This window comes from Coenobita brevimanus, chromosome 80 (assembly GCF_032717465.1).
Source record: "Coenobita brevimanus isolate Jiangsu-jjx chromosome 80, ASM3271746v2, whole genome shotgun sequence".
NCBI classification, from domain to species: Eukaryota; Metazoa; Arthropoda; class Malacostraca; order Decapoda; family Coenobitidae; genus Coenobita; species Coenobita brevimanus.
In genome coordinates this window covers 19,344,881-19,357,274 of record NC_137033.1, presented here as the reverse complement: position 1 = coordinate 19,357,274, position 12,394 = coordinate 19,344,881, and the positions used below count along the sequence as shown (strand labels likewise).

General features: G+C 40.9%; 1 protein-coding gene across 1 annotated transcript; it reads left to right on the top strand.

Annotated features, from left to right (window-relative positions):
* The first annotated feature begins 2,933 nt into the window (after nt 1–2,933).
* LOC145409239 (uncharacterized) lies at nt 2,934–9,091 on the top strand. The gene is made up of 7 exons (XM_080279721.1): nt 2,934–3,055; nt 3,720–3,818; nt 4,235–4,336; nt 6,141–6,272; nt 6,589–6,705; nt 7,422–7,544; nt 8,654–9,091. Exons 1-7 carry the CDS (start codon nt 2,995–2,997, stop codon nt 8,785–8,787), a joined length of 768 nt encoding a protein of 255 aa, XP_080135847.1. The 5' UTR covers nt 2,934–2,994; the 3' UTR covers nt 8,788–9,091.
* The last annotated feature ends 3,303 nt before the right edge of the window (nt 9,092–12,394 follow it).

Sequence of the window (12,394 nt, the reverse complement as noted above, 5' to 3'; positions counted from 1 at the left end):
GACCACATCCTGCATTCGCCCCCCTACCCCCACCATTCCCCAGCCCCCTGCAAGTGTGTGAAACAGGTGAGCATTGCGAAATGCAGAGGCGACCTTGAACACAGACCATGACCTCTAGACTACTGTGCTTGTGTGTGTGTGTGTGTGTGTGTGTGTATGTGTTTATTTGTCAGACTGGAGATTCCTTCCCCCACCACACCATCAGTCTCATCAACCAGATGAGTGTTAACTGTTAACATTATTTCCTTTTCATTGTGTTTTGTCAAAATCTAAGTCCCTCCGGTATGAACATATCATCTATAACCGAGGTGATAAGAGTATGACAGCTTTAGGTGAGTATGGAAAGGAAACGGCACTCATTACAAACAGACTAGTATTTTGAACCGTTAAAGGAATGCATCAATAATGACAACAATATAAATAATTAGTAATTTGTTTTAGCTGTGAATAATAAGAAAATCCGCCCGTACTTCGTCCCCCCATCTCTGAAGTTTCGTACTCCCAGAGGGTACGCGGACCCCTGATCAAGAGCCATTGACTTGGCTCCATTCAAGCCGTTCACATCTAATTAGGCTTTGTCGAGTCAGTTCACCCACCTTTAAGATCATACCAGGTCCACTTTGGTTGTTAACGTTCCGGTCAGGTCCAGTTAGGTCCAGTCACGCCATCTGGGTTAGTTTGCCTTTGTGTGAAAAAAAAAAAAAAAAAAACTCTTTTTGCTTCCTTTTCAACTTCTCTTTTCAATCAGCAGCAGAATTTGGGGTGAGCGTTGAGCTGCACTTTCTAGAGAAAGACTGGAATTCATCAGAAATTTTTTCTATGTAGTAAAAAGCCTTGCAAAGTCGATGGGCATTCATCCTAAGCCTTTATTTTTCGTCAGTATCACTAACCCTCGAATTCAGTCAGAATAACAGTCATCATCCTGATCATAATGTTTAATATATGGAATGATAGGAGCCAGAGATGTTTGCCTGAATCCCAAGTCCATATAACTTCATTTAACGTTCATGGGGGCAAGGCTAGGCTACCGTAGACCTAAGTATTTAAGAACAGAGAATCGACCATCGCTCCTGACAGCAGTACGTGATGGGTAAAATCTAAAATCTCTTCTCTCACTTTGAATCCACCCTAAAGGAGAGGCAATCGCTCCTACCTGCGTGTTTTAACCACCTGACGTTCCAACTCAGTGATCTAAGAAATGTTGTAACTGTCCCCCCAAGAGGTGCTGTCGGCCTTGGGATTTTCAGATGCCGTGTTTAAATATTTCCTTGAACTTTAGCTGTGAATCATATTGCTTTATTTTGCTGAATAATTATTTATTCGTGTAGCCAAGCCCTTCGCAGCCAAATTAAAGTGAAAGACGACATTCAAAATGCAACAACACACAAAAAAATAATTAATAAACACACACACAAACATTTCTGGATGTGGTTACGTGCTTATATAATATCCTTAAGGTTAGATGTACAGTCATGATCTTATTATAGCTCCGGAAAAATGTATATACATCTGCTCCAGTCATAATACTATTAAGTTGCATGCACCAGTCATATTAAATCCGATTCTTGGTGTTATTTCAATATTATGGTTTTCCCTGCACACGGTAAAGGAGTGAGAGGCGAGAGCTGACACGCCTACTCAGAGCCCACACTGTCCATACATAAATACCCGCTGCCTGCCTGCCTGCCTGCCTGCCTGCCTGCGTGCGTGCGTGCGTGCGTGCGTGCGTGCGTGCGTGCGTGCGTGCGTGCGTGCGTGCGTGCGTGCGTGTGTGTGTGTGTGTGTGTGTGTGTGTGTGTGTGTGTGTGTGTGTGTGTGTGTGTGTGTGTGTGTGTGTGTGTGTGTGTGTGTGTGTGTGTGTGTTTAGCGGCTTTTGGCACGTTTTGACAGCAGGGTTGGTGACCTCTATTCTCATCTCAAATTACCAACCATATTCTTGATATCTTTCCTGCATTATTCAGCACACTTAAAGCACGATCATTCTTGTGCTCACATCTATTTTCTTTATTTTTACATCGACTCAGTCACAGGCTACCTCTGAGATATTTATTTATTTATGTATTTATTTATGTTGTCAATTGAACTCCCTATCAGTCTCGTATAACTGTCTTGATATCTCACCACCGACCTTACCCTTACAGCGTACCTCGGCCGAATATAAACAAGGAAACAGTAAGGTCACCAGAGTGCATTGGGGACGTGTCCTGTAAGCATGACTGCAATGATGGCCACTGCAAAGAAAAGTTGAATGCGTGCCTTGAGAAGCCTTGCAATGAAGAGTAGGTTTAAATGAGAGAGAGAGAGAGAGAGAGAGAGAGAGAGAGAGAGAGAGAGAGAAAGAGAGAGAGAGTGAGAGGAAATAGATATAAGAAGAGATGATAAGAAAATAGAATACTGACAGGTGGAAAATAAACAGGAAATAGAGAATAAAAAGATAAAATGAAAAATAGACGAATATGTCAACAAAATGCATCAGAGGTCATGAAGGTGAATGAAATAATCTCTCTTGATAGATCTTGTTTTCATTTAAAGCAGGTGCTTTTTCCTGTGGGCTACCCCTGGTTTTCCCATCCCTTCACCAGGTGTGTTTGGGGTTTTTGAGAGAGAGAAAAAAAAAAAGTTTATCAGCAAGCCCTGCGTAGTTAGTTATAATTATCCGATTAATTAAAAAAAACAACAACAACATACTGTACTCATTCGAAAATCCATCCAGTGTTTACTTCATCAAAGAAAATTTAGTATACTTGGTGGAGTTCTGGAAGTTATCGTGTTTTGTTCAAGGAGCCACTGAGCGATGAAGGCTGGGAATCTCTGAGCTTTGTTATTACGTTACCATGGTTTTCCCGTGAGAAGGGGCGAGAGACAAGCACTGACTTTCCTAGCTTTAGTCCCCAATGGCCTTACATATATACCTGCTGGTTGGGGTATAGACGGTCACTGCTCCGGCTACCTCATAAACTTTCAACCCAGCCACCTGACGCCCTCTGCCTGGCCATGAGAGGAGTCCAATCTCCTGTGGTGCTGGTGTGGCTCCTGGCCCTGGCTGGCCTAGGGTGTGAGTACCGGATTATATACCCTTTTTAACTCTCATTGGTCTAAAATTGTTTGTCTACCCTGAATGCTGAATTTTAGCAACAGATTAGCACCAGAATAAGATGCTAGCCAAGAACAAGTGCTGTGGAAAGGATGTACAACTGTGGTAGTGTCTTTTTCTGTCACTGAGGTACGTGAAATATTCTGCAAAAGGACGATAATCTGGGCCAACTTGAAGTAAAAACAGTATAGGCAAATTTTGAGAGGACGATGCATAGTAAACAGTTAGTCTTGTTTGCTTGTCTTCCCAGTGGCATAAAAATTTTCCCAGTCACCTGTTTAACAATTTTACGTCACGCCAAATTTTACTATATACTGTACATTACAATGTTTTTGTTTATACATTATTTTCCACCGTACATAATTTTTTCCTTCACTCAAAATGCATCAAAGGGCAAGCAACAGCTACAACACTCAGCAAACTTATATTATGATCATTTTTGCACTCACTTCGGTCACCTTTACTTTTGCACAAATTGTCATAGCATACATCTCCTCCTTGTCAAAATTCCACTAAAATAATAATGATGATGATTATACTACTACTGCTACTGTTACTACTACGACTAATAATAATAATAAAAATAATAATAATAATAATAATAATAATAATATTCTCTCCTCAGGGTCTAAGTGTATAGAGGGCGAGAGTTGGTATGACGGGTGCAATTCTTGTTCCTGCAGAAATGGCGTGCCTCTCTGCACCAAGAGACATTGTCCTCCTGGTAAGTATTATTTTAAGCATTATTCTTCTTATGCTGGGATCCTAACACCTCCTTCTCAGTTATTTATTTTGCGCTTTCCACATTAACCCTCTTGTAGGTGAGACTTCGTTAGTATTTATTTTCTTATTGGCAATGAGGCTAATATACTGAATAAATACATAGCTCAAAGGGCCATAAAGGAGGAATACTCACTGGGACAGGGTAATAGTAGTAGTAGTTGTAGGAGTAGTAGTAGTAGTAGTAGCAGTAATAGTAAGAGTAGTAGTAGTAGTAATAATGATAATAAGAATAAGAATAATAATGATGATCATGATGATAATGACAATGATGATAAATAATAATAATAATAATAATAATAATAATGATAATAATAATAATAATAATAATAATAATAATAATAATAATAATATCTCCAGAGGTACGGTTATGCGAGGAAGGGGAATCATGGAAGTCAGACTGTAACTCATGTGGCTGTTTCAATGGCCAGCCTATCTGCACTATGAGGGCCTGTCCCCCGAGTAAGTATTATTATCTGTCTATCTATCTATCTATCTGTCTATCTATCTATTTATCTACAGCCAGATGCATTAATACAGTAGAGGGTGGCCACACACAAATCGCCTCCATGTCGCCCTGTCCCTGCCATTTTCTGTCATCGCCCTAACTTACACTCCCCGCCCCTCGCTCTCATATACCCCTTTACTCCATCCCTCCAACTCATCCTCAGCCTCCCTCTCCACCCCCCCCCACCTCACTCATTAATATACCCTTTTCAGTTTAACTTGACCTAAAATTCCATCTCTCTGACCTAAAATTGCCATCTCTTAGTCTTGGTGTACTCTTTTCACTTTAACTTGGCCTAAAATTGCCTTCTCTGTCCTAAATTTGAAATATAACAAGAGATTAGCCCTTGAACTCGATTCTAGTCACGAAGAAGTGCTGTGGAAAAGATATACAGCTGTAGCATTGTTTTCTTCCGCCACTGAGCTACGTGAATTAGACTGCAAAAGGACGTAAATATGGGCCAAGATAAAGTGAAAGGACTATAAGCGTATTCTTGCTGGACTGGAAGATCTCGTAATGCCTTTTCTTCAGCGATTTATTTAGCAAATATTAGCCCTCTCATTGCCCGGCCTTCTGCTTTACTGAATATGCCCCTCATCCGTCTCCTCCCCAAATATAAATAAATAAATAAATATAAAAATGATAACAGAAACAGCGACACCACCACCACCATCACCACCACCACCACCACCACCACCATCACCACCACCACCACCAACTAGCGGGGCACTCACTGGAGCATATCTCCCCGACAAGGGCAACTTATTTTCCAGACCACTCTTCATAATGGGTTAGGGTTTCTCGTCATTGATTAGGGTTTCGCAAAAAAAAATTTCCGGATCCAGAATCTGTAATACGATTCGGATCGTCCCAAAGTTAATCGGTTGTTGCCTGGGACATGGCTATCTACTCACCAAATTTAGTGCAAATCTCTCTTAGTTTATGGGTAATCCTGCTAACAGACAAACAAACAAACAAACAAAACAAACAAACAGGGGTGAAAACATTCTCTCCACGTCGGAGAGAACAACAACAGCAACAACAGCATCGATAATGATAATAATAATAATTATAAGAATTATTTTAACTGGCTATCTAAGTAACTCTTTCCTTCTTCTTCTCCCAGGTTCTGAACTAGCGTTAGGATTGTATTTATTACACATGAATTAAATCTTATTACGTTCTTTTGCCTTTAACTTTGCCTAAAATTGCCACCTCTTAATACTGAATGCTCAAGAGTAACAATTGAAGTAGGATTTGATGCTGGTCATGAAGAAGTGCAATGGAAAGGATATAGTGAAGTAACACTACCATCATCATCTTTCACAGAACCATATAAAATAGTCTAAACACAGACGAAAATTTGGGCCAAGTTAAGGTGAAAAGAGTACGGTAATCAGTGTGTATGACCTCCAGTCTTTTAAGCGCAATGCGTCCAGATATATCAGAACAAAAAAATATGTATATATTTTTTTAATTGGATCTAAATAGCACTAACCTTTTCTCTCTCCTGCACTTTCAGAATAAAAAAAAAAAAAAAGACTCTTGGGGGGGATTGGACCTAAAAACACTTCTTTTCTCCCTCTCCGCACTTTCAGGAAAAAAAAAAAAAAAAAAAAACTCTGTAGGCATATTCTTCATTTTTCAGATTGGATTTAGATAACGCGTTTTATTCCACTCCCACTTTCAGAAAAAACTTGGACTCTTTTTAGGATAGGATCAAAATAACGCCTTCTTTCTCCCTCTCCACACTTTCAGAACCGACTCTGGAGTTCTATTTCCTACTGGAGGGAAAGGAGTGCGAGCCAGGCCTTCAGTATACCGTCGAGTGCAACTCCTGTGACTGTGATGAACATGCACGTGCCAGGTGTACAATCAAGTCGTGTGAGGGTAAGTGGTGTTCTGTCAGCCATTCACTCACTTACCCAGCATCCACTCATTTATCTATCATCCACTCGTTTATCGTCCACTCATTTATCCAGTTATTTACCCAGCATCCACTCATTTATCTATCATCCACTCATTTATCGTCCACTCATTTATACACTTATTTACCCAGCATCCACTCAATTATCTATCATCCACACATTTATCAAACATCCACTTATTTATCAAACATCCACTCATCTATCAAACATCCACTCATTTATCTAGCATCCATTTATTTATCTGTGGCCTCCTATAACTTTCTTTATTTTACCTGAAGGCTCCGAATGGAAGAATCGGCCACCTACCTGCACTGGGGAGGGGTCATGGAAGGTTGACTGCAATTACTGTTTCTGCGGCAAAGATGGGAGGGGTCACTGCACCAACAGGATTTGCCGTAAGTGACTAGGATTAACACATATCCCAAAACTGTGCTACGATTATCAACCCCCCTCAATCCGACGAGTTTTTATCTATCTACCTATCTATTTATTTATTTATTTGCTTTACTCTTGCTACCTCCAGACGATTTTCTTTCTACTTTAAAATCACGCTTGACAGTGAAGTGGCATTAAGGCTGTATGTAATCCCTCCAGTTTGAAAAATTATCCAGAGCTGAATGAAATCGTAGGAAGGTAAAAAAAAAGCACATACGTCCTCGGGGTGAAGGAGTTAATGATAAAGAATCTCTCGGTAGTTATCCCCAGTTAGGATTATCTCAGAACTGTACAAGGAGTATTGATCTCACACACACACACACACACACACACACACACATTATAGTCCTCTTCTTTCCCATGTCACCATAAAACACACACACACTATAGTCCACTCCTTTCCCACGTCACCATAACACACACACACACACACACACACACACACACACACACACACACACACACACACACACACACACACACACACACACACACACACACACACACACACACACACACACACACACACACACACACACACACACACACACACACACACACACACACACACACACACACACACACACACACACACACACACACACACACACACTATAGTCCTCTCCTTTCCACGTCACCATCATAACCTTTCCCATCTCTCACTGTCACCAAACAGAACCAAATGGGGGCTACCTACCCGAGTGTACTGGTGATGATGGTTACTGGACGATCGACGCTTGCAACTCGTGTACGTGCATAGAGGGAGGGGCTGTGTGCACGGACCGGGAGTGTACACCAGGTAAGTAAGGCAGTCGTGTGTACATAGAGCCCTTCAGCACGATGGCATGCTGGGGAGTGACGCCTTCATGTGGTGGCACTGATTTAACTGGGTGGTTTCACTGCCTGGTTATGCGAACATCCCTCAACTCCCTCCCTATCCTCCGAAAGTGGGATTGTGGACTGCAGAAGATAAATAACTTCAGCCTGCAGTCCGCCGTGTTCACGTTCAGATGAGACTGGGATTGCAACTACCACAACTACTACTTTTATTACTACTACTACTTCTACTACTACTACTCTTACCATTACCACTACTTCCATTACGATGATGTATTATTTAGATTGGTATGTCGTTTGTATTAATTAAGAGCTTTTATGATTCACATAGCATATAATAAAAACCATTACTTAACATTCAAAAGAATGGGTAAGTAGGAGGGAATATTAGGCAGTCTTCTGAACCTTCGATGAAGCTGTGGTCACCAGCTTAGTGTTAGATATTCAAAGTCGAACAGCGTAATTTAGTGTCAGTCTGCTGTTAGATGTCTGCATTCAAGATGGAGAGAAGACAATTTTAGGCCAAGTTGGAGAGATGACAATTTTAGGAAAAGTTCTAGCTGAAAAGAAGGAAAAGTTACGATCCTTATTCAACATTCAGAATGGGTAGAGGACAATTTAAGGCCAAGATGAAGTGAAAAGAGTGTGAAATCTCAACACTGGCTCAGATTAGGCGATGACATTTTAAAGCCAAGTTAAAGAAAAGAGTGTGGGTGGAAGTAGGGATGGAAGCTGAATTTTCATGTTGGAAATGAAGCCTATGTGAGAGTAAGTGGGCATCAAAGCAGGCTGAAAGCGATGATGATTTTAGGTCAACTTGAAGTGAAATGAGAAGAAATGTAGCTGTTTTTTCTCAGCATTCAGGATGAACAGATAAGAATTTTAAGTCAAGCTAAAGTGTAAAGAGTAAAATTGTCTCAGTCTTTACTCGGAAATCAAGACGAAGAGATAATTTTAGGTCGTTAAAGTGAAAAGTGTATAATTGTCTCTGTTTTCACTCAGCATTCAAGAGAGAGAGATTAACAGTTTTAGCCACTTTTCTAACCTTGTCTTATTTCCCTCCTTGACCAGAAGACAACAATGGAGGGCCCAAGGCAGAGTGCAATGGAGAAGTGACGTGGAAGCAGGATTGCAATGACTGTCACTGTTCTAATGGCGTGGCTGTGTGCACCGAGAAAGCTTGCATAAAAAGCACGAAAGGGTAGAAGGTACATGTATGAGAGCCAGAGAGAGAGAGAAAAAAAAAAAAAAGTAAGGCAAGCACCAGTATTTAAACTGTCCCGATTTTCTATTCATGTCAGAGAGAGAGAGAGAGAGAGAGAGAGAGAGAGAGAGAGACGGAAATAAAGGACAGACAAGCAAAGACAAGAACTGAGGAAAAGAATTGTTTCAGTCAAGATATTAAATGAAAATATATGTTTAAATTAGGAAAAGGAAATTGGAATATTCTAAAGTGTTCCTAGTTATTATACTGGACCAAATTCCTATTCCTGAAGACCAATGAAAAATAAAAATAAATTAGAAAAGTAAAAACAGTATTATTTATTTCACCTCATGACTATGACCTATCGTCTCACCTTTTTGGCAAGCTCCGTAGCACTTCTTCCCTAGCGATTTATTTTGGATATAGGTGAACAGTATAATTCAGAATTTTCTTTAATGAATAGTATGGCGATATTAGTGTGAGTTAAATTACAGGGACGGGGACAGCAATGAGGAAAATAAATCGCTTAGTAAGAGGTGTTAAGGAGCATACTTAACCCACGGTATTACTCTCCTAAGATGATTTGTATATTGTGGTGTTCGTCTCAGGCTCCTATGACTCACGCTTGGCTCCATAAAATCGTCTGGCGATAGCTGGAGAGAGAGAGAGAGAGAGAGAGAGAGAGAGAGAGAGTAAAGTAAACAAGGGTGCTCGTGAGTGGTGACGGGGCGGGGGAGTGGAGAGAAAGGGATTGAAAGAGGATAAAAAAAAAATAATAATAAACCAGAGAAGATATAACAAAAGAAGAAGAGGAAACAAAGTTATGAGAAAAATAAAAGGGAAACACAGAACCAAATATAAATAATTAAAAAAAAAAGCACAGGAAGATAAAACAAAAAAAAAGTAGAAAGGAAAACAGATAAAAGGAGACAAAAAAAAAATAATATAAAAATACACACAAGCAACGGAGAAAGAGTAGCTGGAAAAATAGTAGAAGAAACAAACAACTACAGAAATATGAATAAAAAAAAAAAAGAGAAATTGCTAAGAAAGAAAGGGATACAACAAAGCGAAAATAAAAGAGGGGGAACAAGCACAGACGTAATGGAGGATGAAGGTAAACAGAAAAACTATGATAAATGAAAAGACGAAAAGAATAACTGATAAAATAGAGAACAAAGAGAGTAAAAAAAAAAGTACGTTATAAAACAGAAGGAAAAATGGCAAAGGAAGAGATAATAAAAGAAAACGAAACAAAAGAAAAGGGTAATTCCAGACGATTATATTCAGGTTAGGAGGAGACGTAAAAGAAAAAGGTAAACCCAGACGATTAGGATGGATTTCTCGAACTGCAGGGGTTAGATGCAGCCTCCTCTAACCCTTTCTCTACCAGCGGGCCTCTCCTGTGTTGAATAAAATCGTCTGGCAGCAGCAAGAACCAAAATAACCCCCACGTCCTCGGCCAAAAGCGATTAAATGCCGATGCTTTTCAATGATAAGGTTCGGTGTTGGAAAGAGACGCCTTCCCGTGGTGGCACCGATGTTACAGAGTTGCTCCACTGTCCGGTTATACCCCCCCAGCACCATGCATGAGTGACACGGGAGTGCAACGTGGTGTAGTCTCAAAAATAAATCGCTAAAGAACGGGTGTTAGGAATCGTAATACTTTTACGACACTACTGGCCGATGACACACACACACACACACACACACACACACACACACACGGAAAACTATAGCTCGCGCACACACACACACACACACACACACACACACACACGGAAAACTATAGCTCGCGCGCACACACACACACACACACACACACACACACACACACACACACACACACACACACACACGGAAAACTATAGCGTGCGCACACACACACACACACACACACACACACACACACGGAAAACTATAGCGCGGCCGCGCACATACACACACACACACACACACACACACACACACACACGGAAAACTATAGCGCGCGCGCGCACACACACACACACACACACACACACACACACACACACACGGAAAACTATAGCGCGCACATACACACACACACACACACACACACACACACACACACACACACACACACACACACATATACGGAAAATTATAGCGCGCACACACACACACACACACACACGGAAAAGTACAGCACACACACACACACACACACACACACACACACACGGAAAGAGAGAGAGAGAGAGAGAGAGAGAGTATGACGCAAAGAAGCTTAGGCAGTACTAGCCAAATACCTGTTTCTGCCTAAGATATGTCGCAAGTCAATATTTATTCATAAGTTCCTGGTATTGGTTTCTCTTCCTGCGAACATGACGTCATCACTACTATGTTTTCCTCCTTCCTAGGGAACAAAAGAGGCTTCGTAATAACTCTCCTTTTGCTATTTATTATTAACAGGCCATGTATGTCAGGAACATTTTTTTTTAATATCCAAGAGTTTGCATTAGTGGCATACAGGACTCTAGTAAGTTGTAATATACCAAATAAATCACTTAGGAAAAGGTGTTAGGAAGACTCCAAAACCACTTGGATTACGACCCACTGTGCTTAATCCTGTGTTTATTGATTTTGTGTAAAGTATAGTGAAATGCGTTTATTTCTACGTTTCCGCCTACGTTTACTTCACTGATGTTTACTCCTAGTATAGCGATAACTGGTGATGACGACAGTGATAATAGTGATAATGATGACAACAGTGATGATAATGAACTCAGTGAGAGGACGATTCTTCACGTACCTCAATTTCCCTCTGTTTACTCTTCCCTTCCACCTTTGTACTCCCCCCCCCCTTTGCCTTCCCCCAGTCTCCCCTGCCCCCTTTGCCTCCCCCAAGTCTCCCCTGCCCCCTTTGCCTCCCATGCCCTCACCCCAGTCCCCCAGGTGAGGTTTCCCAGTTAAGGAACAATACTCGGACATTCCCACACATAGATGAACAGAATGGCGAGTCACTTAGTCAAACAGCATCCCCGCCCTCTCGCCCTTGCATCGGGTTGGTCTATTTGATGAAGGCTTGTGACGTCAGACGTACGGGTACTGGTTCGTATTCTGGCTGGATAAGGGAGCTACCAAACACCTTTTTTTACGCGATTTATTTTGCTTATTACACCTTATTACCTTATTCCATATTACATCATTCTTACCAATACCCCCATACTCTACATAAATAACATACAAAAGGATACTAACTAGCCATATCCAAAAATAAATCGCTAAGGCTGAGATGTTACGGAGCTTCCTTAACCGACGAGAATATGGGCCATTATCTTATCTATTACTAACACACAGTACTTTTCCCTTTATCTCTATTATACATCTTTCAAAAATAGAGAGTCAGTAGGCTGGTTCATACACTCGTATTTTTCACTGGTACTCCCAAGAATGAACTAAATACAATGAAAGACGAGAAATGGCATCGAAAATTTTCCCGTTACCTGTATCTAATCTACTGCAAATGAAAAAGAGCATGTCAGTTAGAAAAATAGCTGACATGTTTACACTCATAGCCCCTACTACCAGGAACGTGTGTTGTGTGTAGTGCAGTGAAAGGCGAGACCTGGCATCCCGTGCGC

What these genes read in the sequence shown, in the direction of transcription:
- LOC145409239 (XM_080279721.1), top strand. Translation starts at nt 2,995, where the DNA reads ATGAGAGGAGTCCAATCTCCTGTGGTGCTGGTGTGGCTCCTGGCCCTG. An exon ending in TACAATCAAGTCGTGTGAGG is followed by an intron (nt 6,273 to 6,588) that starts GTAAGTGGTGTT and finishes TTTTACCTGAAG; the next exon opens with GCTCCGAATGGAAGAATCGG. An exon ending in GGACCGGGAGTGTACACCAG is followed by an intron (nt 7,545 to 8,653) that starts GTAAGTAAGGCA and finishes CTCCTTGACCAG; the next exon opens with AAGACAACAATGGAGGGCCC.